Source organism: Gouania willdenowi, chromosome 20 (assembly GCF_900634775.1).
Source record: "Gouania willdenowi chromosome 20, fGouWil2.1, whole genome shotgun sequence".
In the NCBI taxonomy this organism is placed as follows: Eukaryota; Metazoa; Chordata; class Actinopteri; order Blenniiformes; family Gobiesocidae; genus Gouania; species Gouania willdenowi.
This window is the reverse complement of record NC_041063.1, coordinates 8,964,930-8,990,627: the sequence shown is the minus strand read 5'-3', so window position 1 is coordinate 8,990,627 and position 25,698 is coordinate 8,964,930. Positions and strand designations below refer to the sequence as shown.

The window sequence follows — 25,698 nt, the reverse complement described above, 5'->3', positions numbered from 1 at the left end:
CTGGATAAACAATTTTCTCCAAATGTCTTGCTAGGGTGGCCTGGTTGGTCTGGTAGAGAGAAACATCACCATTGGTAGGTGTCCAACACATCACTCATATGTAGCTTTCTGCAACAAGGATCATCTGATCTAATAGGTTCCTGTCAGCCTTTAGGACTACCTCCTTGGCATTGCTTTGGCTGTGTGGCTACTTACTGATGTCAGAGAATGTTTTCAGTTTTTTCTTTGTCATTGTGTCATGGAACTGTGCAGATGGTCTATCTACTTACATGATTTGATTTCCCTCCTCTTATATCCTGTAGGCATTGAGATGGTATTTGGCCATTCCTGGTGGCGGTGCAGTCACAGTGGACCAGTGACGTGCCGTCAGGGTAGGCAAGGTAGGCAGTGCCTACCCAAGGGTGAATTGATATTTTGATTATTTAATTATAATTATTTTTTTTTTTCTAATTATAAATTATTATTTTTTCCATTTCCAATAGCCTACAGTACCTATAAGTTTGAAAGTGTCCGCATTTTGTGTGTTTCATAGCCCAAATTACTAAACAGCGCTATTTCCTGGAACAGCTGCACAGTCTTTCTTTTTTTTTTCACTCCGCTGTAAGGCAGAGGGAGGCCACGTCGCTCTTCTGCCTCCGTTCTCATTGCGTGATTTTACGTGTTTGCGCATGCGCAGTCAGTTCCCCAATGTGACATCAATTTACGTGTAAAGGCAGCGTAGAGATCTACCTTTGCACGTAACTGCGCTTTGCTAAATGCTATACGTAAGTTCACAGCACATTAGTGAATAGATGACACGTGATTGCTGCTGCTACGTTCTCTAGCTAGTGGGCGGGATAACGCTACAGTCAGGATGACAGCGCTAGAGATGATAGAGAAACTTTGTTTTGAGGAAAAACGACAGCTTTTAAAAGATGGAGACCAACACCTAAGTTACCAGAGCTTCAGCAAAGGTAAGGTCAGAACATGTTTCATACTTTTCACAGTGAATGGTACAAAAGGAAGGATTGGCTTTGTGGATGCTTCTCACTGAGGCTGTTCTAAGTTGTCATTTTCTCTGTGTTTCTGTGTTTCCAACACAAACAACAGATGTGCTGCCGTGTCATGAGATATATCTTGTTAGAGAGTATGGAGGCTATATTAAATAATTCTTTATGTTTCTTTAATGGTGTTTATGATGTTGATTTTGTTAGATGGCTAAACACTTGTTCATGTGGATCTTATTGGGTTTTTTCTTTCTTATTATGAATTTTATATTTTAATAAGCGCATTGAGATGACTTTGTTGGAAATTGCTTTATACAAATAAAATTGATTTGAATTGAATTAACACTTGACAGCAGAAACAAATGAAATTGTCATTGGTGGTCTCGATTTGCAACGTGCCTACCCAACCCTAGTGGTCATGGCACATCACTGCAGTGGACAAACTGATAAGTTGTCCTTGGTCAGGCTTAAAGGGATTCAACCAATTGGTCTCAATCAGCTGAACAAGGAGCTGATATCAGCCTCATCTCTTCTGATCCTAGGCAACTGTAGGTCTGGATGGATGAAGTCAGAGTGAAGTCAAAGTGTGAAACATCCTAATGTACTTATATTGATCCCATAAACATTTTAGTACCACTCATGTTTGGTCACCTCAGCTGGTACTGATACCTGGTCTGGTCCATGGACTACGTTATGTTTACATCCCTGAGAAGAATGTGACAGGTTAGATAAATGTAGTGTAACTATGGTTAATATACATGCTTGTCTTTCTCCAGCTCGTCTCTGTCCCAGAGGTCAGGTGTTCTCAGACTGCGTGTCATCCTGCCCCCCCACATGTTCCTCTCCTCAGCCCTCCATGGGGGGTCAGTGCAGAGAGGAGTGTGTGGGGGGCTGTGAGTGTCCTCCTGGTCTCTACCTGCACCATGGACGCTGTCTGACCAGAGACCACTGTCCCTGTTTTCATCGCAGACTCACCTACCAATCAGGAGACAGGATTCAACAGAGATGCAACACCTGGTGAGCAGACCCTTCATGGTCCTCCTGGTGTGGTTCACTCCTCCCTCATTATTGTATCTTTAAAACCAGTGAGTGCAGAGCAGGGCAATGGGAGTGTACCAAGGAGAAGTGTACAGCCCACTGCAGCCTGATGGGGGCCCTGCAGGTCACCACCTTTGACCAGAAGAAGTATTCACTACAAGGAGGAGAATGTTCCTTTAACACCGTGGAGGTGAGAAACCTCTGGTCCATGTATCTGGTCTGTGTCTCTGGTCCATGTCACTGGTTTATGTATTTGGTATATGTCTTTGGTGTTTGTCTCTGGTCCATGTTTCTGGTCAATGTCTCTGGTCCATGTATTTATTCCATGTCTCTGGTCTGTGTCTCTGGTCCATGTCTCTGGTTTATGTATCAGGTCCATGTCTTTATTCCATGTATCTGGTCTCTGTCTCTGGTTCATGTCTCTGGTCCATATCTTTAGTCCATGTCACTGGTCCATATCTCTATTTTATGTCTCTGGTGTATGTCTCTGGTCCATGTCTCTGGTCTATGTCTTTATTCCATGTATCTGGTCTGTGTCTCTGGTCCATGTCTCTGGTTAATGTACTGTATCTGGTCCATGTCTCTGGTCTCTATCTCTGGTCCATTTTCTGGTCCATGTCTTTATTACATGTCTGGTCTGTGTCTCTTGTCCATGTCTTTAGTTCATGTTTCTGGTTTATGTCTCTGGTTTATGTATCTGTTTTATGTATCTGGTCTCTGGTTCATGTCTCTGGTCCGTGCCTCTGGTCCGTGTCCTTGGCCCATGTCTCTGTTCCATGTCTCTGGTCCATATCTTTAGTCCATGTCTCTAATTCATGTCTTTGGTTTAGGACTATGTTGATAAGAAGCTGGTGGTCAATGTGCGGTTGGGGGCATGTCCATCAGGAGGAGGAGGTGGTCATTGTCTAAGGGAGATATCTATCACTGTTCTACACACCACCATCACCATCACTGATACTGGTGAGTTTATCAGAGAACAAACTACTGCTAATGTACAGGGTCATAGTCTATTACTGCAGGGAACAGGGAATGTAAATAAAGGCAGAGAAGAGATGTAACCTAGTCAAGCTCATGGGCAGTTACAGATTAGATCTGAACCTCTGATCTTTCTGATCCACCACTGTCCTCATTGTGTAATGGTCTAGTTAGTAGGGCACTATTTACCTTCATTCCCTGAATATTCTTATTAGTTCCTCAAAGTCATGGACAACCAGCTAACCTCAATTACTCCTTCGAATCAATCAATCAGAACTCTATCAACTACCATTCAGAGACACTTCACAGTATTTGTACCTGATGGAGTACTGAGCCCTGTTACTAAACCTGGAATGTAATGTCCTGTAACAAGATATCACAATATTAAGACGTCTAAAGATGCATCGTCAAAGGTATGAGTGGTATCGTAAGGGGAGGTCTGATTTAAATATTTTATATTGCTATGAAGTTGTAAAAGTCATACTCAGAGTATTTATGTCGACAGTTAAAGTTTTAATGTTCACATTTAAATTAAAATGTCTTGCTTTGCTTTGCCTGGATGTGGATAATCTAACCTGATCACCTATCTGTGCCTAGCCTGACTATCTTTATATCAAAGTTTGAAAACCTGAAAACACAGATGTTGAAGGAGAATCTAGGGATAGGTAGTGATGAAGTTCTTTGTTTCATCTTCCATTAGTTGTTCAGGTTTAGCCTGTTTGTTCTAATTCAATCAAACCCTAGAGATGAACACACAGCACCGCTGTTAAAGTCAGAATCCAGAGCGTCCAGTCTGATCCATGTGCTACAGTTCTGTGGAAGGTCATGTGATTATGTACCCTTGGTCATGTGATGGCAGGTTCTGTGACCCTTAATAATCGGAGGGAGGCACTTCCCATCTTGACCCCTGACCTGGTGGTCCTCAGAGCCTCCTCCTCCTTCCTCCTGGTCCAGACCTTTGGAGCCCAGCTGTTCTGGTTCCTCCAGGGACCGCTGGTCATCATTAGTCTACAAGCAGGCTTTGCACATAAGGTCAACTACGCACACATGCTATAAAACACGTGTTTATGTTCATCAACACAGAATCTTTTACATCCCACATCATAGAAATCAGTTGGTTGTTGTAGCTACAAGACTTTTCTCATCATCGCTGTTTAGTTATTAGTCTAAATGTTTTATTAATTAACAGTTGTGGTCCATACCAGCTGTAATGAAGAGTCTGATTCAGTTATAATGTCTACTTCCTGTGGTGTTAAAGGTTCGTGGTCTGTGTGGAACGCTAACCTGGAACCAACACGATGACTTCACCACCCCACAAGGAGACGTGGAGAGCAGTGTGTTCTCCTTTGCTGGAAAGTTCCAAACAGAACCATGCACCCTGCCCCACGGGCCAGTTCCTGACCCCTGTACAACCTTCAGTCAGAGAAAAGGCCACGCCCACCTGGTGTGTGGTGTCCTGCACAGCCCAGTGTTTCAGGTCAGAGTGGGTGGAGTCAGAAAGACTTTCAGGACTTTCTGTCCTTCACTGATTCTTCTTCTGTGGTTCTGTAGGCATGTCATGACGTGGTGGAGAGGGAACCATACGTCCGCGTGTGTGTGTCGGAGGTTTGTGGCTGTGCTACACACACAGACTGTCACTGTACTGTCATCACGGCCTACGCCAGACTCTGTGCTCAGGAGGGGGTCCCAGTGTCTTGGAGGAACCACACCTTCTGCCGTATGTTGGTGAACTTTTAGATTGCTTGATGAATCAGCTCTGAATGTTCTCACCTGGTGTGAAACCTTTTTAAATTACACAATCAACAGCTCAAATCCCCAAAACACACATTCTCTACACAATTATGAAGATCAAGCCAGAGTTTGTAAACCTATGAGTATAAGTGTCTGAATCTGAATGGTCATCACAGAGCCACTCATTGTTTAGTTGTATCTGTAGGTTTGAACCAAGCCTGGATCTCAGGTCCTGAACAGACTCATTAATCAGCCTGTCACATGTTAAAATGAGGCACCAGTTCAAAGCCATGTTAAAGATATCCTCCACTGTTTTTACAAATGTGTCCTAAAATCTTCTAAATGTCCTTATTAGTAGATCTATATCTAACAAAACACATTTTTATGCACCATATTCATTTTATTACCTTTTACAAATGGGACTACTTTACAGTTTTAGAGCCTGTGTTCTGCAGCCCATTGCTTTCTATTTGAGTTGAGCATTCAGACTGCCTTTTAGATCATTTAACAGCTTTGTAGATCATTTTGTAGCTTTTTAGATCATTTAGCAGCTTTTAAAATCATTTAACAGCTTTTTAGATCATTTTTTAAAAATCATTTAACAGCTGTGTATATAATTTAACAGCTTTTTAGATCATTTAACAGCTTTTTATATTATTTTGTAGCTTTTTAGATCAAAAAGACAACTTGTGCTGCTTTTGATTGCGTGGTAGTCCCAAAGCGTGTCAGCACACTGTTTAAGAGAGAGTAAAGGTTCCTTAGGAGAGCTCTTCTTCTCTGCTTCATTGTCTACTACCAAACCTCAGAGTTGGAACTGTCGCCCCCTGTTTTGTCCTCTTTCTGTAAACAAAAGAGGTTTTCATTGACATCTTTAACTTTTCCTGTTTTTTTAGAACAACCAAAAGCAGTGCAAGTTGGCATTTTTACTGAAAAAGCTTCTAAATGATCTAAAAAACTGTTAAATGATCTATAAATCAGGCTGAATGCTTCACTTCAATAGAAAACAATGGGATGTTTACAGGCAGTGGGGCCGTGTGACATCATCAATCACGTAATTTCAAGATGGAGGCTCTAAAACTGTAAAGTAGTCCCATTTTTAAAAGGAAATTAAATGAATATGGTGCATAATAATGTGTTTCGTTAGACATAAATCTACTAATAAAGACATTTAGAAGATTTTAGGCCTGATTTATAAAAATAGTGGAAGATCCTTTTAAGTCTTAGTGTTAACAGCACAGATTCTCGATGCTGACATCTCACTCGACTCTAAACCTGAGAGGCTGTAACTCATGACCTGCCAATACATGATAGTGTTCCATACAGCAATCTCTGGCCACGATGGACATTTAAATCACTGTTTAATAGACCCTTTGATTGTTTGTAAACATTGTGATGTATTTTTTTGGGCGGGGCTTAGCCTGGAGGCAAACCTCCATAGCCTCTTTACTTACATCGATGTCAATGGTGCATGTACGATTTAACTAACCCTAAATTTTCAACCAATTTTCAAATGGCAATTTCAACATGCTCTATCATCCTAAGTCATACATGCGTATAATAAGGTTTGTAATAAGGCAAACCGTTTGTAAATCATCGAGTTAAAGGTACTTTTGTTTAAGCTGATCACTCACCTTCCAACAGCTACCGTAGAGCGCGTCAGAATGTCAGTTGTCTGAGGTAAGATGGCCGCCATTGAGCTACGCTGGCAAATCCCGCTTGCGTCATCTGGTGTTTATATATATCTACGCTTTCGCCAGCGGCGTTTCCTGTTTTTTGTCACTCATGACCTGAGCCATTAAGGGTTCTGTTGATTGTTTTAAACTGCAGGCACAAACTAATCAATTTATATATACATTTTTAATGAATGACCTCTCACAGCACGGTGGATAAAAATCACTATATAATCTTTAAAAAACACACATAGATAGATGTGTGCAAACATGCTCTGAGCATGAAACTATGAATCTTGACAGGAATTAATGAATGAAAGTGATTGAAGGTCACTGCCTCACTCTGTGGAGATGATTGGTTGAAACCCAGTGTAGATATCTAATGATTGATAGATCCTTTTGGTTCTGCAGCGCTCCAGTGCTCTGGAGGTCAGGTGTACCAGGAGTGTGGGCGTGTGTGTGGGGTCTCCTGCTCTGACCTCCAGCTGGAGTGGACATGTGATGATGGAGAAGGTCACAGAACGTGTGTTCCTGGATGTCAGTGTCCATCTGGACTGGTTGTGGACCACCAGGGTCAGTGTGTGCCAGCTGACCTCTGCCCCTGTGTGCACGGAGAGAACATCTACCCTCATGGATCTGTGGTTCAGAACAACTGCAACACATGGTACGTTCTTCACGTACACACATCATTTATTCCAGTGGTTCTCAAACTTTTTTGGCTCAAGTACCCCCTTATTCTTATTTCTGAATCCAAGTATCCCCTTTGTCCGACGAGAACATTTCAACATGTTTTATGTGTTGTTTGTATCATTTAAAATTTTCTCTCTCAGTGTGTGTGTTTTTGATGTCGTTTGGTAGTTTTTGATGTCATTTTGCATGTTTCTCTGTTTTTTGTGTAATTTGTAGTGATCTTGTGTATTTTTCTTTCATTTAGTGTCTTTGTTGTCGTTTTGTGTGTTGCTGGTAAGCTAGTAAGTGTTTTTCTCTCTTAGTGTGTGTGTTTTTGGTGCCATTTTGTGTATTTTGTTGTTGTTTGTCTGTTCTTTCTATTATTCAGTTAATTTTTCTCTTATTTAGTGTATTTTTATTGTCATTTTGTGAGTTGCTGGTAATATTTAGTATGATTATAATTTTTAACTAAAATCAAACATTATAAAACCCCATATTTTTAATGATTTAATTTGTTAATTTTCCCCTCTCTCTCTCTCTCTCTCTCATGTACCCCCTGTAGTGCTATCGCGTACCCCCATTTGGGATAGACTGATCTATACTAACATGGACATAGTAGAGCTTCTGTTTCAGAGATGAACACATGAATGTTTCTAAAGCTGTGGTGTGAGAGCTCTGATGAAATCACTCTATGGTCCTGTTCCTTCTCCAGGATAGGTTGATTTCATTGCATTTCTTCACCACACGTTCTCCATCCTCCTCTTCAGCTGCTCTCAGTGATGAAGATCAGACATCTGAAGAAGTTTTTGATCTTCTATGCTAAGTACTAATGTCCTCCTCCGTCCTCAGTGTTTGTCAGAGAGGTCTGATGAACTGTACCCAGCAGCTCTGTGAGGAGGTCAACATGTGTCCCAGATCTCTGGTCTTCTCTCCACGTTCCTGTCTCCAGACCTGCTCCACATTAGATGTTCCTGGTCAGCACCAGAACTCCACCTGTAGAGAGCCTCTGTCTGGGTGTGTGTGTCCTCAGGGGAGCGTCCTCCTAGTGAGTTCCACATGTTCAGTAGATTTTCTACAAATGGCTACAGGTCATTATTTTCTTTTATTAACTACGGTGTACCCCAGGGCTTGATCTTAGGACCAATTTTGTTTTCTTTATATATGTTTCCTCTGGGGCACATGGCGTTTCCTTTTATGTTTAAGCTGATGATACAGTTGTATCTGCCTTTAATCCCTGTCAACCTGCGACACTGAGTTCACTAATTAACTGTATCACTGATGTAATAACTGGATGTCCCAAATATTTTTACAGCTGAATCCAGAACATCACATCACAGAACAGTAGAAAACACTTCCCTACATTAGCTGGTTCACTTTTTAATAACATCAAACTTGTGCTAAGAATCTCAGCGTCTGATTGGACAGTTTAGAACAGTGATTCTCAACTGGTGGGTCGGGACCCAAAAGTGGGTTAATAGGTTCTGACTGTGTTTGTTTCCTCTTTGTGTGTTCAGGAGGATCGTTGTGTGTCTCCTGATGAGTGTCCCTGTCACCATAATGGACAACTCTATTTCACCAACGACACCATTAAAAGGGACTGTAACACATGGTGAGAGCTGCAGGTTCTCTTTGTGACATCCATGATGTAACCATGTGATCTCTGTGTGTGTGTTAGTGTGTGCAGACAGCGGCGCTGGCACTGCACCCAGCACGTTTGTGCAGGTGTGTGCGTGTGCACAGGTGACCCTCACTATGTGACGTTTGACGGCCGCTCCTACTCCTTCCTGGGGGACTGTCAGTACGTGTTGGCCAGAGAGAACGGGGGTTTGTTCAGCGTCACAGCAGAGAACGTTCCATGTGGGAGCACCGGGGTCACGTGCACTAAGTCAGTCACTCTGAGCCTGGGGAACACCGTCATTCACCTGTTGAGAGGTAGGTGGCGCTGCAGCACCACGGGGCTGTCTCACTGGTAACTAAGCAGTGTGTGTGTGTGTGTGTGTGTGTGTGTGTGTGTGTGTGTGTGCAGGTAGAGCTGTGTCTGTTAACGGTGTGTCAGTAACTCTTCCTAAGTCCTACCGTGGCAGTGGACTGGCCCTGGAGAGAGTGGGTCTATTTGTGTCTCTCTCCTCTACACTGGGGGTGTCTCTGCTGTGGGACGGAGGTAGGACATCAACCTCTGAGATGTGCCTCTACAGCTGGTGTCAAACTCAAGGCCCAGGGTCCAAATCCGGCCCTTTAAAGCTCCCAATTCAGCTAGCAGGATAAGAAAACATGGGCAAATCACCAACACTCAGTCGTAGATTATCTCAGTCTTTCCAAATACTCAAAGTCAATGAAACTACACATTTGCCACAAACCTAATTACATGGTGGCAGTCATTTTTAATCTCAAATTGTTTTAAGTACTCTTAATTTTCCCCAAATCCTATAACTTTCCTCAAATGATTCCCCAAATAAAAAAGAAACGGTCACAAAATCAAGGAAATTTAAGATTCTGCAGAGACTGAAATCTGTCATTTATTGCTTGGATATTGTTGGTGCATTAAATACTTTCAATACTATTATATGTGGAAGTGTAAAGGAGGGCACAGGAATGATGAAATTGCTTATTTTCCCACCTATAATCTGTGGCTCACTTGGGATTAAACTGGTCCATATTTGGCCCCTGAACTAAAATGAGTTTGACACCTCAGCTCTACAATGAGTTCAGAGGTGTGTGTTGATGTGGTTCTGCAGGTATGCGTGTGTATGTGCGTGTAGCAGCTCATCTGAGAGGCCGTGTTGGAGGCCTGTGTGGGAACTTTGATGGTGACACAGAGAATGACTTCAGAACTCAGCAGGGCATCGTGGAGTCCACAGCTGAACTGTTTGGAAACTCCTGGAAGATCAGCCCGTCATGTCCAGATGTGGTGGATCAGGACCTGAGAGACCCGTGTGTTGTGAGTCCATCGACTACTATTACTACTACTGCTGCTACTCACACACGCACATACACTGAGTCCTGAAGGTTCTCATTGTTTCAGATCAACCCCCACAGAGTGACGTGGGCTAAGAAGAAGTGTGCCGTGTTGACACAGGAGCTGTTCTCAGTGTGCCACCCTGAGGTTCCTCTGCAACAGTTCTACGACTGGTGTGTGTTTGACGCGTGTGGGTGAGTGACGGACCATCAGAACCAAACAGCTTACACAGAAAAACATGTTCAATGATTGAGTTCATTCAGGTGTCCTGTAATGTCTGTGAGAGACATCAGTTTTTACAATCCACTTCTCGTCCTCCGTTTATGGTAACGTTTGGTATTTTTCAGACAGAACAGCCTTGATAGCTTCAAAGCAGTCGAGAAATCGCTCCAGAACGTTTCTGCAGCTCATCCATTTCACAGCTGAGTGTAGAAGGAGATCCTATGTGATGTTAATCTGCTCCAGCAGACACTGAAACTGTTGGTCCATCAGCACAGATTGATTCACTATGAATCTTTGCCACCATAGCCATAACTTAAATAAAATCTGAATTTGACATTTTTTACACCCAGGTTTTGTTGATGTATTATGCAGTGTAGTTTCATGATGGGTTGGATGACTGAACACTACTAACTAACGTGGGATTGTCCTTTATTCGTGACTTGATTTCTTTATTTGGCAAGTTTTCGAAGAGTGCATCTGAGCAACTGAGAAAAGCCTCCTTAAAGCAGAACTAAGTAACTTTTCACCTTAATTAATCCTCCTCATAGTCCTTGTGAGGGTAATACAAGTGTTTTGGGGTGATTGGGGGGGTCTTGCATCACCCCCTGCTGTCTCTGGCCAGAAAATAGCACTTGTAACTTTCCCTGCCTCCGACACGGTGGCAGTCACGCAGCTCTGTTCTCGCAACAACACGTACTGCTTTAAGACAGCCCAATACACTAAAGGTGTGTTCACACCAAACGCGACTGTAGCGACTGCAGTCACTTCAATTGCCCGTGATGAGTCGCTTGAACACAGTGGTGCTTGTTGGTCACTTCATTGCTCCGGCGACATCATTACCAGTGAGTGTCAGTGTGTGTGTGTGTGTCTGCCCAGCAGGGTGACAGGGGAGACAACAGGCTGATCACTTCCCTTATCATAAACAGCACAGTTTTTATGGTAGAAATGGTCAACTTACTGAGTTACGAAAGGATAGGTTCACTCAGCTTAAATTTTTAGAAAACCTCTTAAAATTTACAAATTTTCATAACACTCAGCAGTGCCAGGGTACATGCTGTATCGTGCCCGTGTCATAGGTTCCAGACCCCTGCTCTAAATAATCAGGAAAAGTTAAAGATATCGATTAAACCTCTTTTGTTTCCAGGAAAAGGATTAAAACAGTTGTGACCTGAAAAAAATCTTTGACTTCAGGGGGCGACAGTTCCAACTCTGAGGTTTGATAGTAGACACGAGCTGCATTTCCATTACCCTTGGAAATACGCAAAATCTAAATTGCGAAATAAAAACTAGTAATGGAAACACCCAAATTTCGAAATAAATACTCAAATATTGCAAAGAAGTTTATACACTTTTATGAGGAGGTATTTCAGATGTTTCGATATTGAAATGTGTCGCAAAATTGCTATGGAAAACCTTTTTCCCCAAATACAGTACACGTCACAGGACATAAAGACAATTTCAACCAAAAACTTAAAAAGTGTATCTGGAGAAAATCGCGATAAATAAATGCTTTGTTACAGTTTGTCAAAGTGTTTCACTTCCTTCCTGTGTGTGTGTGTGTGTGTGTGTGTGTGTGTGTGTGTGTGTGTGTGTGTGTGTGTGTGTGTGTGTGTGTGTGTGTGTGTGTGTGTTCCAGTTGTGACTCTGGAGGAGACTGTGAGTGTCTGTGCACGGCTATCGCTGCTTATGCTGAGGAGTGTAACAGACATGGACTATACATCCGCTGGAGATCACAGGAGCTCTGTCGTACGCACACACACACACACACACACACACACACACACACACACACACACACAGAGGCCCCATTCACATGGAGACAGGTTGTAGTTTAAACAGTCAAGTTTTTATCATTTAAACACGGCAACAAGGATTTGGAAGCTGAATACGATAAGTTCTCTCTCTTGACCCGCAAATGCAACCCCCCACAACAACTGTAACCATGGCAACAAAGCGGAAGCTCTACCTCGTCATCTCCTGTCATGTTATTGTCTCCATCTTGTTCCTCTTTCCTTTTATATGTCCTGATTTTTCATCACACAACTTTCATGTCCATCCTCTGTGTTTTCTTCTTCTTCTTCTTCTGTATTTACGGCAGAGTTGAAGCCACAAGGTTTATAACTGCCCTCCACTGGTGTTTATTGTAACGACGAGATCCTCCCGTACGTTCCAGTGTCATGCAGGAACTGCAGCACAGCCTTAAAAATCATCTGGTGGTTCTCATTATGACCAAATAAAAAACAAATAGAAAAAACTCCACTCCTAATCCAGACATGCTTGTAGATAGATGCTGCCTTTCTCTGTCTTCTTCTCTGTTTTGTTGTATTTCTGTGGCAGCGTTACAGCACCATATAGAGGCCCCTAGTGTTTGCTACAGCATTTTCCGCCTGTTCGTGAACTCAGCCGTAGTGTGTTCCGCTGACTATAGTGTTGATGTGTGTAGCTCTGCAGTGTGAGAATGGGATGGTGTATGATCCCTGTGGTCCCTCCTGCTCCACGTCCTGTCCCAGTGTTCATCAGAGTCCAAACTCCCAGTGTGAGCTTCTGTCCTGTGTGGAGGGATGTTTCTGTCCTGCTGGGACTGTCAGACATGGTGAGGTCACTGACACTTCTTCCTGACGTGTGAACAGGTTCTAAAAGGAGAAACCATCCCTCTGTGATGCTACTGTTATTGAGTTGTTTGATGTTAAACTTGAAGGTTCTCCTTCTCCTCCGCAGGTGACAGCTGTGTGGTCCTCAGCCAGTGTCCGTGTGAGTGGGATGGATCCATGTTTCCACCTGGAGCTGTGATCACACAGCACTGTCAGAACTGGTGAGATGGTTAGATCTCACACTGTGTCCACATGTGTCCAGCTGCTCCACTTACAGCCAGTGTGTGTCTCTGTGAATCCAGTTCCTGTGAGGATGGTGTGTGGGTGTGTGTGGGCGTGGCCTGCCCTCCTCCCCCTCCTCCATGTCTAGATGAAGAGTTCACGTGCTCTGGAGGACGGTGCATTCCCTCTCAGTGGGTGTGTGATAACGAGGATGACTGTGGTGATGGTTCTGATGAGATCTGCCCCTCCTCCTGCTCCTCAGACCAGTTCTACTGCACCAGTACTCCCAGGTGAGTCACATACACCCTCAGGTACACCATCAGCTCTGACTCCTCCCTCTGCCCACAGCGGACCATGTTTGAACCTGGCTCTCCGTTGTGACGGTCACCCGGACTGTTTGGACCAATCAGATGAGGAGTTCTGTGGTCCCGTGTTGTTGTGTGTTCCTGGCGAGTTCCAGTGTGCTAATGGAAGGTGTCTGAAGGAGGAACAGGTGTGTGATGGACATCTGGACTGTGGCTTTGCTGATGGATCTGATGAACAAGGTGAGCTGGACTCTGAGGGTGAAGCAGTAGTGAGGGGGCGGGGCCTGACCGTCTGTACCTGTGTTCACAGACTGTGGCGTGCGCTGTGAGGAAGGACACTTCCTGTGTGCAGGAGGACGGTGCATTCACTACGTCCACCGCTGTGATGGCCACGACGACTGTGGAGACCTGAGTGATGAGAGGAGGTGTGTGTGAGATCCTATGTGCACACTAAGAGTGTGTTCACACCTAAAGTAACTTCAGTGACTCTGGAGACTTCATTTCATTCCAAATCAATGACCTAATTTCAAGAGACTTCATCTCACACAATTCCAGTGACTCAATCACGTGATCTGAGTCATTGGAAGTCGCTCAAGGTTGAAATTTCGAACTTTTCAAGCGACTTCATGTGCCTTGACATCCAATCGGCAACAACTTTCTCCCTGCGTCACTTCCCCAGTCATCACCTCACATCACTGGAGTAGATGAAGGGACTCATCACGGGCGATTTACGTAACTATAGTCACTGAAGTCACGTTGACACCAACAAATCCTAGAGCGTTCAAATCACTCTAGGGTTTGTTTGGTTTGATAGTCAAACAGAAGAATTCTAGAGATATTGTTTCTGTGGCTCTCAGAGTGTTTCTGTTACCGGCGCCAGCCCTAGGGGATAGCTGGGCGGTAGCAAGTGGCAACACAGCTAGTGTTAGACTGTGTAGCCTAATGGTAAGTGGCTGTGGAGAGACGCGGAGCACACGTTAGTCTGACCAAAGCCTGTTTAATTCTGAAAATCATTCACACAAGACATAATCAATGACATAAGACATAATTAAATGATTAAAGACAATAAAATAAAATACAATAAAAAAAAACATTACGTCCCTTTAAAAAAATATATAAAAAGACAATAAAAAATATAATAAAGTGCATAATAAAATATTACTTCCAACATAAAACAATAAACATTCATTCTTCACTATTTCAAATATAATGTTACACAATAAGTGTATTAATTATACTAATTTACAAACTTTCACTCTCATACTGCTCTCTAACGCACACACGCACACACACACACACACACACACACACACACACACATACTCTAAAGGTAAAGTGCCTCTGAATGGCAGCAAACCATACAAAAATACATAGAAATAGTTTTCTACTCGGCTCTAAACACATTAACTGTATAAAAATCTCTTATAATCAATACCCAATGTCCTACATGACACTGGTTACATTTCTTGTGAAAATATAGCTTATACTATGCTCCTCCACGGCTCAACACGAGGCTATAATGGCGTCCGTGGAGAGAACATGACTACAGCAAACTTCTACAAAACACTGCTTTACTTTGACAAAACTCTCAAAAATAAACACAGTCAGTACACAGTCAGTGCGGATACCATTTAGACCAAGTTACAGTTACCAAAATGAACTTAAATGAGTTTACCTGTGGAGAGACGAGGAGCACACGTTAGTCTGACCAAAGCCTGTTTAATTCTGAGGCTGCGCCAGCGTAGCTCTTCTAGTCCCCACAGTGCGCTTACAGCGACATCTACTGGTGTGGAGGCACATGACAAATAAAACACTTAGTTCTAAAATATGAAAAATAGAATAGAGGGGGTGTCTGTTTCTAAATGAAAACTTAAACTTCCAACCTACTACATTTCCAATCAAAGTTTAGACTGATTAGGAGCACCGTGAACCTAATCGCAATGAAGGGTCTCTGGACCTCTGCTCCTTTTCTTCTCTGTATTTAGGCTTTAGAAATCAAGGAGCGTGATGCTCTTTTACAGCCAATCGCAGAGTGCTCCATCAGCTGTTTTGGGGCCTTTCTATTGGCTGCTCTACTAAAGTAGATGTGTGTTCGCGTCCTCTGTAGTCCAATGATGGATGTTTCAGCAGGAAAAGTCTCCATTGTGGCTTTAGGCACAACGGTTACACAGCAAAACAAGATAAAAATTAAAGACCGACATCTAGAAGCAACAGAATAAAGTCACAAACATAGTCGAGAGGAACGGACTCCACAGAGGTCCATGTGGACTCAAAGTGGACATCTGTTTGCTGATGAAGTGTGTGTGTGTTGATTGTGTAGATGTGTGTGTGCACCTGGAGAGTTCCAGTGTCCAGAGGATCAGTGTGTTCCTGCTCACAGAGTGTGTGACGGAGTCCGAGACTGTCCTTCAGGAACAGACGAGGCTGTCTGTCTCAGTCCAGGTCAGTCTATAGTCTATAGTCTCAGTGTCAATGCTTTGATCAGACACAACCTAACTGTGACTCCGGTCCTCTCCTGTAGCAGTGACTTGTGCTCCTGGACAGTTCGGCTGCAGTGATGGAACATGTTTATCTGAAACAAAGCTTTGTGATGGAACAGCAGACTGTCCACAGCAGGAGGATGAGAACATCACCAACTGCTCCAATGGGACAACATCACCACCCGTTACTACACCTATAGGTGTCAGTCTTTAAGAGTTTATTATTATTATTTTGTTTATTGAACAGGGACAATGTATATTTACCAACATTACAGTAGATGTACCAGACTTATATATTAGCTTAATGGCTATTTTTCATCTGCTGTTAAACGTCACCCTAAAAACTAAATCTATCCACATTAGTACACTAAAAAAAACATTAAAACACTGATAAAACTTTATCATTCACCTTCCTAAAAATGTATGAGTCATTGTCATTAAATTTTTAAATACATATTTTGAATATAAATTGAAAATAAAATGCAAGAGAACTTCTGACTATTAGGGCTTATGATTGAATATTTGATTTCTCAAAGCCACTAACTGAGCTGGGTTTTAAATGAATAATATGTGGAACTCGGTGTCCCCAATATTTACAGCTAATACATTCCAGTAATGGACAATTGACCAAATACAGGGATTATTGGGATAGTGGGGTCTCCTCCAACTGCATCCTTTGTGTTACGCTGAGTCACATTTCTAATATTTACACATTGATTAAGTGAAGGGGAGGACAGACCATGGGGGATTTTGAAAAAAAGACACAGATTTACATACTTACATACAAAGTTTGTGTTTTTGGAGAACATCACAGTGGTGATGGTACACTGGTTTCCTGTCGAGTTTGTAGAGAAACTCCAACGGCTTTAAGCTGGAGGAGTTGATATTAGACCAAGAAGTTAAGTTTACATCCAGTGTGTCAGAGCTGAGCTTGATTTGAATGATCAAAGTGTTTCTGTCCTTTGATTTTAAATGATCAAAGTGTTTCTGTCCTTTGATTTTAAATGATCAAAGTGTTTCTGTTCTCTAAGCCTGCAGGTCCTATGAGTTCAGCTGTGTGTCAGTAAATCAGTGTGTTCCTCACGCATGGCGCTGTGATGGAGAAACAGACTGTATGGATGGGAGTGATGAGCACCAGTGTGGTACTGTATGTGGCCCTGGACAGGTTCCATGTTCCACTGGGAACCAGTGTGTGGACTACCAGCAGCTCTGTGATGGAACCCCTCAGTGCTGGGACGCCTCAGATGAAAGCGTTGATAACTGTGGTGAGTTATTGTGTTCGTCCAACACTTTCTCTATGATGGTGGAAGTCTGTCTGATAGGATGATGTTCCAGGTTCCTCCAAGATTCCTCCCTGTCCAGACAGCTTCTCATGTGACAACCACACATGTGTCAATGTGTCACAAGTCTGCGACGGGATCCCAGACTGTCCACGGGGCGATGATGAGATGGTGTGTGGTGAGTTCTCAACAAACACATTCAGATGGTAGTTAGAATTTTATCATAGCTGGAGGAGAAGAAGAAGAACAGTTGGATTGTGTTGTAAATGTCCCACTAACGTACTGCCCACTACATACTCAATGAGTATTTACTGTCTACTATATACTAAGGTTAGGATGGTGAGCATGGCGAGCAAATTGGAAGTATTCTTCCAATTTTCCCAAGATGCATTTGGAGCCTACAGCGTTAAAAACCTGAAGCACACTGAGGCTAAATATCTCTGTTGATTCTCCACCTTTATTTTGAAAGTTCTGAAAACGTTTGAAGTGAGAAAGTGACCAAGAAGAATATCAACATGTGCTTATTTGATTCATAAAACTCACGTAGACACATTTCATTCACACTTTTCACACATTTTCAGAGACCCTCCATTGTGCTACTGACTAAACTTCCTGTTCACTTCAAAATAAGAGACAAGAAGAGATGCATTTATTTTGAAAGGAGGATGCTTGATTTTTAGTTTGAAGCTGGTCCTGGGACCATTTTACATTATACAATACATCATGGGATGGTTGAGTATGACAAGTGTGCCCACTGTGCATACTGAAAAATGTCCCCATATAATATACATCCTGGTATTTATTACCATCACACAGCCTTGGGCTTTATTGTAACATCCTCTGTCTCTGGTAATGGTAAAATAAACTCCAATGTTAGGAGAGGTTGTGTAACATAAAAAAAAGTCTGTACTAATAATTGTTTTATCTGTTTCTCTGTCAGATAAAACAGTGTCACCGCTGCCCCCTGGTGGTGATAATACCACAGCCTTCTGTCCTGAGTTCACCTGTTTGGATGGAAGCTGTGTTCCATTTAATCTGGTAGATCTGAGTCTGAGCTGAGGTCTACATATAGAGAACATAGTAAGGTACATACTCAGATCCAACCCCTACTCTTCCTACAGGTGTGTAACGACGTGGCCGACTGCCCTGAGGGGCCTCTCCTAACATCGGGGCCCCCCTCAGATGAGCAGGGCTGTAGAACATGGAGCCAATGGGGCTCCTGGAGCCCCTGCAGCTCCACCTGTGGGACAGGCTCCATGGATCGGGTCAGGTCCTGTCCTCCAGGAGACCCTCTGCACCACTGCAGGGGTCACGACCTTCAGAGAAAGCAGTGCTTCAACACCACCTGTCCAGGTGAGGAGAATGACTGTGCTCCTATCTGTGGATCAATAAAGTGTTGTATTGATCATTATATTTCTGTCCAGTGGACGGTCAGTGGTTGCCATGGGGGACCTGGTCCAACTGCTCCAGGGTTTGTGGATCATTTCAGGTCAGACACAGAGGCTGCATCCCTCCACTTTATGGAGGTCTGAGATGTCCTCACCTTCCTGGACCCTCCAAGCTCTACATGGAGATCAGTGAGCATGGTTTTAAAATCACTTTCACTCACTATCAGTCACTCTGTCTGTCTGTCTTTGACCATTGGTGAGAAAAAAAAACTCCACTGGAGCGAAAATACTGACTTTTAGAATGAGACATTTCCTAATAAAATAACTTCAGACTCACCTAATCAATGATGGACTGTGTCCAGAGAGACGCAGTAATCCATCACACAAGCACTGACCTCGTATTGCACTCGTAAACATTTTTCGAGCGATTTACCAAAGAGAAGCTCTGTGCAAACAAACAAAAGTCTCGGCCCAAGCTTTTTAGAACAGGAGTGTCCAATAATATGGAGTCTTACTCTCAACTCGTCACACATAGATGTTCCGGAATTACGTCATTGCTACCCCTTCGGCGTCACTATGTGATGCTCAGGGTCCATAAGTTTTTTTTTTTACTACAACTTTTCAAAATAAGACTTCTAAACCGAACCAAACCTAAACCTAACCCTAACCATAAGTTATGGGTAAATTTCTCACTAAAAATGTCATAAAAACATTTGTTTCCACGAGCCGAGGGTACCCTCCTGAACGTCGATATGTGACGAGTTGGGAGTGAGAATGTGTTACACAACCGAACACAAAACGAAACCAGTCCAGGAAAAATCCTCAAAGAAGAGTGATGTTAACGTTGGTGTCAGTGCCCGATCTTTTTGCGGGCCTGATCCTTTCCTTGTTCTTCTTGGTGGATTTTTCTTTTTTGTGTTGTGTTGTGAGCCTTTACAGCCACCATACAATAGTGGTTCATGACTGACCAGATCACCCTGTTACCATGTTATCCAAAAAGGCTTTACTTGGTCATTTTATTTTATTTTGAGGATATTTTTCTAAGGATTTCCTCTACCTTCTTCCCGATTCTTTTGTTGAGCAGCTAGATGACGGATCACAAGAGATTTTAAATTTCTCAGTGTAATTTATTCTAGTTATAGTCACAAGTAAAGTTTTAACACGTTTGCTTGTCCCTGAGACGAGGCCCAGGTTTGTGGCTGTTGCATAAGGGAAGTACAGATATCTCCTGGCCTGGGATTTGCCAGCAAGATGTGATTGGTTGACTTATCAAAAAGCCGTCCAGCTTTTGCTCTGTGTCTTTAAGGCTCATTTAAAACAGTGTCTATTGTGTGAGGGTTGAACCATCTTAGTGCACACACATTGAATTATACAGAAATCAAGAAATATATTTTATTTTATAAATGTTCGTCATTGGTCCTGTGCTTTCCTGTCCTGTTGGTGTTCACAGATGAACAACCAACAGTGATTCTACTGCGTGTGGTTCAGTTAGACATGAATGATTAATGAGTCTCCTGTGTAACATTCAACTGAAGGATTGGAGGTTTAGAGTCTGATGGAAGAATCCAATAAAAGAAACCCAAGCCTGGTTTAAACCCATGACCTTTCAGACTGAGGTAGAAATACAAACATATTGTAAAATATAAAGGAAACCTACAAATAGGATCATTTGCTCACACACATAAATCCACAGCCACAGAAATGATAAAAATCCTCTACAATAGACACATCAAAACAAACACAGATGCAATATAAGTCATCGAATGAAAAACTTAGTGAACAAACCAACGATGAAACCTTGTTTATTTATAGCAGAAAAACTCAAAACTCTACGATGGATGTGTTCCCTATAGTAGTGCCCCATGACAGCTGGAGATAGAAACCAGCAGACCCTGTAAAGGAGCAAATGGGTCAGAAAATGATGGATGGATGTTTCCTGTTTTTAACACTTCCACAAATAAATAACTATATATATATATATATATATATATATATATATATAATGTCTGCAGTTACATATAAAGAGACGTTTGTGCATAAATATGATATTAGGTATTATTAACCATGATTAATCTCTACTAGTGCTGGTTTACTAGTGCACATGTAGACTTCACTAGTGAAGCTAAAGGTATCACTAGTTAGCATCATATGCTAATGAGGAGGCGGGGAAAGTAAATTCAGGCTTTTCGTTAGCTTTATAAACTATTCCAACCAATCAGAGAGCTGGATTTGGTTCCTCCTACTTCATTTACATTAGGTCTAGTACTGCTAGTGAATCTATGGGCTTTACCAGTACTACTAGTAGACTAAAAACATTCTGCTAGTACTACTAGTGAATCTATGGGCTTTACTAGTACTACTAGTAGACTAAAAATATTCTACTAGTACTACTAGTGAATCTATGGGCTTTACAAGTGTTACTCGGAAACTAAAAACGTTCTCTTAGTACTACTAGTGAATCTATGGGCTTTACTAGTAGACTTAAAATATTCTATTAGTACTACTAGTGAATCTATGGGCTTTACTAGTGTTACTAGTAGACTAAAAACATTCTATTAGTACTACTAGTTAGATATTTTAAGTGTACTAATAAACAAAAACTGTGTTCACTAGTAAAAGTGCGTGAGTAGAGATTACGAGTAAAGAAAAATAACCTACTAGTAAACAATTTAATGTCACTAGGAGCACTAGTAGACTTAAAATATGTTATTAGCTTCACTAGTACTACTACTAATGGAGTTACTAGTGTACTCGTACTAGTGCTCCTAAAACCTTTACTTGTATTTTTTTGTTTTGTTTACTAGTACTACTAGTACACTTAAAATAACTGGTTCGTGGTACTAGTAAAGTCCATAGATTCACTAGTAGTACTAGTAGAGCTAATGTAAATGAAGTAGGAGGGATTCAAACCAAATCCAGCTCTTTGATTGGTTGGAATACTTTTAAAAGCCAACGGCAAGTCTGAATTTACTTTCCTCGCCCCCTTATTAGCATATGATGCTAACTAGTGAAACTTTTTACTTCACTAGTAAAGTCTACTTTTACACTAGTAAATTTAAATTAAGCATTAATAGAGTTTAACTATGGTTGATATAATTGATATATTTATGTTCAAACATATTTCCATAGTTACAGATTTGAGGAACTGATGTTAATTTACCAAATAGCTAAAGCACAGTAAAAGTGACTAAAAACAGGTATGAAGTATGAAGTCAAACTTTGTCGTTTTTTTTTGCATCAGCGTTTTTTTCTTTGAAGCAGATTATTAATGATGTATTAATATCAGGGTTGGGGTCAATTGTTTTCACTTACAATTACATTTTCAATTACCCATGTTCAATTACATTTCAGTTATGATTACAGTGACCACCATTTTATTCCAATTACAATTAAATTACAATTATTTTTTATCCTCATGAAGTCAATTACTATTAAGTTCTCAATTACTAAAGTTCAATTACAATTATTAAGCCTGAAATAAACGACCTAATAAAAGTAAACCTCCCTCATGTGTTAGCTTTTTGTTAGCATCTCTAATGCTAACGGGTCATAAAACTAATATCGATCATCTAATGTATTTCCTATCTATTGATTACCTTGTTACCAATTACCAATTACACCATAATTGTAATTAATTATCAATTGTGCGATTACAATTATAATTTACCCCAACCCTGGTTAATATTCATTCTCATTAAATAATGTCAACGTAGGCACATGACAATCGTATAGTAAAGTTCTCCTTATTTCCTTTATTTGTTTGATATTAAACTGGGTTGAATGTAATGATGTAATGTAATTGGTTTAACACTCCAAGATTAATGTAAATTTTACTTTGAATGAGATCCTGGACTGGCTGGAGGTCTGATCCTGGTCCAGTAAAGTAAAGACTTTGTCCTGTTAATCCTGTTCTAGAACCATGTCCTACTGAGGGCTGTTCCAACATGTCCTGTCCTTCTGGTCTGGTGAGACACCTCTGTGTGCCCTGTCCTTTGTCCTGTTCCCACATCAGCAGTGAGACCATGTGTCCGTCCACAGAACCATGTGTCCCAGGTCAGTGTGGGCCGGTCCAACCAGGGTCATTATGGGTAAAAGCTGTGTTTAATGCTGTGTTCTGGTCATATGGTCTCAGGTTGCTGGTGTCCAGAGGGTCAGGTGATGAGCTCCACCCATCAGTGTGTGTTTCCCACTGAGTGTGTGTGTGAGGTGGAGGGTGTGAGGTACTGGCCCTCTCAGAAGATCAAAGTGGACTGTGAGGTGTGTGTGTGTGAGCGAGGACGAGCTCAGAGATGTGAACCTAACCCAGACTGTTCAGGTGAGAGAACATGCAACCTGCTCTACCTGCTGATCCTCAGCCTGACCACTGGGTGTCCCTGCAGTGCACTGTGGCTGGTCCTCCTGGTCAGGGTGGGGGGAGTGTCTGGGACCATGTGGGGTCCAAAGTGTCCAGTGGTCCTTCAGGAGCCCAGTTCATCCCAACAGTCCTGGAGACCAGAGAGCATGTAGAGGGATCTACAGGAAGGCTAGGAGGTAACTAATCCTCATCTACTGAACCAGTACACACTTATCAACAGGAAGGCTAGGAGGTAACTTATCCTCATCTACTGAACCAGTACACACTTATCTACAGGAAGTCTAGGAGGTAACTTATCCTCATTTAGTGAACCAGTACACACTTATCTACAGGAAGACTAGGAGGTAACTAATCCTCATCTACTGAACCAGTACACTCTTATCTACAGGAAGACTAGGAGGTAACTTATCCTCATCTACTGAACCAGTACACACTAATCTACAGGAAGACTAGGAGGTAACTTATCCTCATCTACTGAACCAGAACATTGTGAGCTTTAAGTGCATACTTACCTTAGAGCTTTAACTACACCCGTATCTTAGAGTTTTAAGTACATGCTTATCTTAAAGCTTTAAGTACATGCTTATCTTAAAGCTTTAAGTACACACTTATTTCAGAGCTTTAAGTACACATTTATCTTAGAGCTTTCAGTACACACATATCATAGAGCTTTCAGTGCACACGTATCTTAGAGCTTTAGGTATATAGGTTTATTTTAGCACTACAAGTACATACTTATTTTACAGCTCTAAGTACATATTTGTCTTAGAGTTTTAGGTAGACTCTTATTTCAAAGTTTTAAGTACACACTTATCTTAGAGCTTTATTTACATGTTTATCTTAGAGCTTTAAGTACACACTTAGAGCTTTAAATACACACCTTTAAATACACACCAATACATCTTAGAGCTTATGTACATGCTTATTTTACAGCTCTAAGTACATGTTTGTCTTAGAGTTTTAAGTAGACTCTTATCTCAAAGATGTGAGTACATACTTATTTTAGAGCTCTAAGTGCATACTTATTTCAGAGCTATGAGTAAATACTTATCTCAAAGCTGTGAGTACATGCTTATCCAACAGCCGTGAATACATACTTATCGTAGAGCTTCAAGTACATAGTTATCTCAGAGCTGTAAGTACATACCTTTCTCAGAGGTGTGTGTGCATGTTTATCTCAGAGCTGGGAGTACATGCTTATCTCAGAGCTTTAAGTACATACTTAGAGCAGTGAGTACATACTTATCTTAGAGAGCTGTGAGTACATACTAATTTCAGAGCTGTGAGTACATACTTATCTCAGAGCTTTAGTACACACTTATCTTAGAGCTTTAAGTACATACTTAGAGCAGAGAGTACATACTTATCTCAGAGCTTTAGTACACACTTATCTTAGAGCTTTAAGTACATACTTAGAGCAGAGAGTACATACTTATCTCAGAGCTGTGAGTACATACTTACAGTATCTTAGAGTTGTGAGTACGTTCTTATCTCAGAGCTGAGCACATACTTATCTCAGAGCTGTGAGTACATTCTTATCTCAGAGCTGTGAGTACATGATTATCTTAGAGCTGTGAGTACATTCTTATCTCAGAGCTGTGAGTACATACTAATTTCAGAGCTGTGAGTACATACTTATCTCAGAGCTTTAGTACACACTTATCTTAGAGCTTTAAGTACATACTTAGAGCAGTGAGTACATACTTATCTCAGAGCTGAGTACATACTTATCTCAGAGCTGAGTACATACTTACAGTATCTTAGAGTTGTGAGTACGTTCTTATCTCAGAGCTGAGTACATACTTATCTTAGAGTTGTGAGTACGTTCTTATCTCAGAGCTGAGTACATACTTATCTCAGAGCTGTGAGTACATACTTAGAGCTGTGAGTTCATACTTATCTCAGAGCTGTGAGTACATACTTATCTTAGTGCTGTGAGTACATTCTTATTTCAGAGTTGTGATTACATACTTATCTTAGAGCTGTGAGTTCATACTTATCTCAGAGCCGTGAGTACATAATTATCTTAGAACTGTGTGTACATTCTTATCTCAGAGCTGTGAGTACATACCTATCTTAGAGCTGTGAGTACACACTTATCTTAGAGCTTAGTTCATACTTATCTCAGAGCTGTGAGTACATTCTTATCTCAGAGCTGTGAATACATACTTATCTCAGAGCTGTGAGTACATACTTATCTCAGAGCTGAGTGTGCATGTGTCCTGTGCCAATGTAGGTGTCAGACTGATCCCTGTGATAACTGTGAGTATGGAGGTCAGTCTCATTCTGTTGGAGACAAATGGAAATCTAAAGAGTGTCAGATCTGTCACTGCCTTCCAAACCTGAGTGTGGAGTGCGCCCCCTACTGTCCATACGCTGTCTCTGGATGTCCACAGGTAAGACTCACTCTGTTTGCTTCATAAAAATATACAATTCATGTTTGAGAGATGTTTATTTGCAATTTAATTGATTGTTTTAGATCAGAATGAATTGTGTGGCAAATTTTTATGTAATTTGGGGAAATTTTAAAGAATAATTCAAAGAAAGATGTAGGATTTTTTTTTTTTTTAAAAAAAAATGAGAGTTCTTTTAACAAAATGACTTCCATCATGTGATACAAGCATGGGGGGATGTGAGCCCTGATAATGTTGTTTCATTAAAGTTGTGTATTATTTTGGAGATATCTAGCTGAGATATTTACAACTAAAGGAGTTTAATTTGCAACAAAAAAAAATCATGGTTTTTCTGACTCTTTTGCTTTCTGCATCAGGCTGAATTGGATGCTTTAAAGGGCCGGATTTGGCCCCCGGTCCTTGAGTTTGACACACGTG

The 25,698-nt window shown here is 41.5% G+C and overlaps 1 protein-coding gene across 1 annotated transcript in view; it reads left to right on the top strand.

The window, feature by feature from the left end:
- sspo (SCO-spondin) overlaps window positions 1-25,698 on the top strand; it is a 102,071-nt gene that overhangs the window by 8,425 nt on the left and 67,948 nt on the right. The window contains exons 12-39 of the mRNA XM_028434689.1: window positions 1,763-2,003; window positions 2,073-2,214; window positions 2,855-2,984; window positions 3,859-4,031; window positions 4,258-4,476; window positions 4,551-4,716; window positions 6,812-7,064; window positions 7,919-8,114; window positions 8,584-8,678; window positions 8,745-9,001; window positions 9,096-9,230; window positions 9,805-10,007; window positions 10,092-10,219; window positions 11,884-11,993; window positions 12,691-12,840; window positions 12,966-13,059; window positions 13,141-13,350; window positions 13,409-13,605; window positions 13,676-13,790; window positions 15,686-15,807; window positions 16,877-17,110; window positions 18,066-18,163; window positions 18,247-18,478; window positions 18,550-18,702; window positions 22,429-22,566; window positions 22,646-22,828; window positions 22,893-23,043; window positions 25,104-25,263. Of these exons, the coding sequence (XP_028290490.1) occupies window positions 1,763-2,003; window positions 2,073-2,214; window positions 2,855-2,984; window positions 3,859-4,031; window positions 4,258-4,476; window positions 4,551-4,716; window positions 6,812-7,064; window positions 7,919-8,114; window positions 8,584-8,678; window positions 8,745-9,001; window positions 9,096-9,230; window positions 9,805-10,007; window positions 10,092-10,219; window positions 11,884-11,993; window positions 12,691-12,840; window positions 12,966-13,059; window positions 13,141-13,350; window positions 13,409-13,605; window positions 13,676-13,790; window positions 15,686-15,807; window positions 16,877-17,110; window positions 18,066-18,163; window positions 18,247-18,478; window positions 18,550-18,702; window positions 22,429-22,566; window positions 22,646-22,828; window positions 22,893-23,043; window positions 25,104-25,263 (4,685 nt within the window). The remainder of the gene's footprint in view (window positions 1-1,762; window positions 2,004-2,072; window positions 2,215-2,854; window positions 2,985-3,858; window positions 4,032-4,257; window positions 4,477-4,550; window positions 4,717-6,811; window positions 7,065-7,918; window positions 8,115-8,583; window positions 8,679-8,744; window positions 9,002-9,095; window positions 9,231-9,804; window positions 10,008-10,091; window positions 10,220-11,883; window positions 11,994-12,690; window positions 12,841-12,965; window positions 13,060-13,140; window positions 13,351-13,408; window positions 13,606-13,675; window positions 13,791-15,685; window positions 15,808-16,876; window positions 17,111-18,065; window positions 18,164-18,246; window positions 18,479-18,549; window positions 18,703-22,428; window positions 22,567-22,645; window positions 22,829-22,892; window positions 23,044-25,103; window positions 25,264-25,698) is intronic.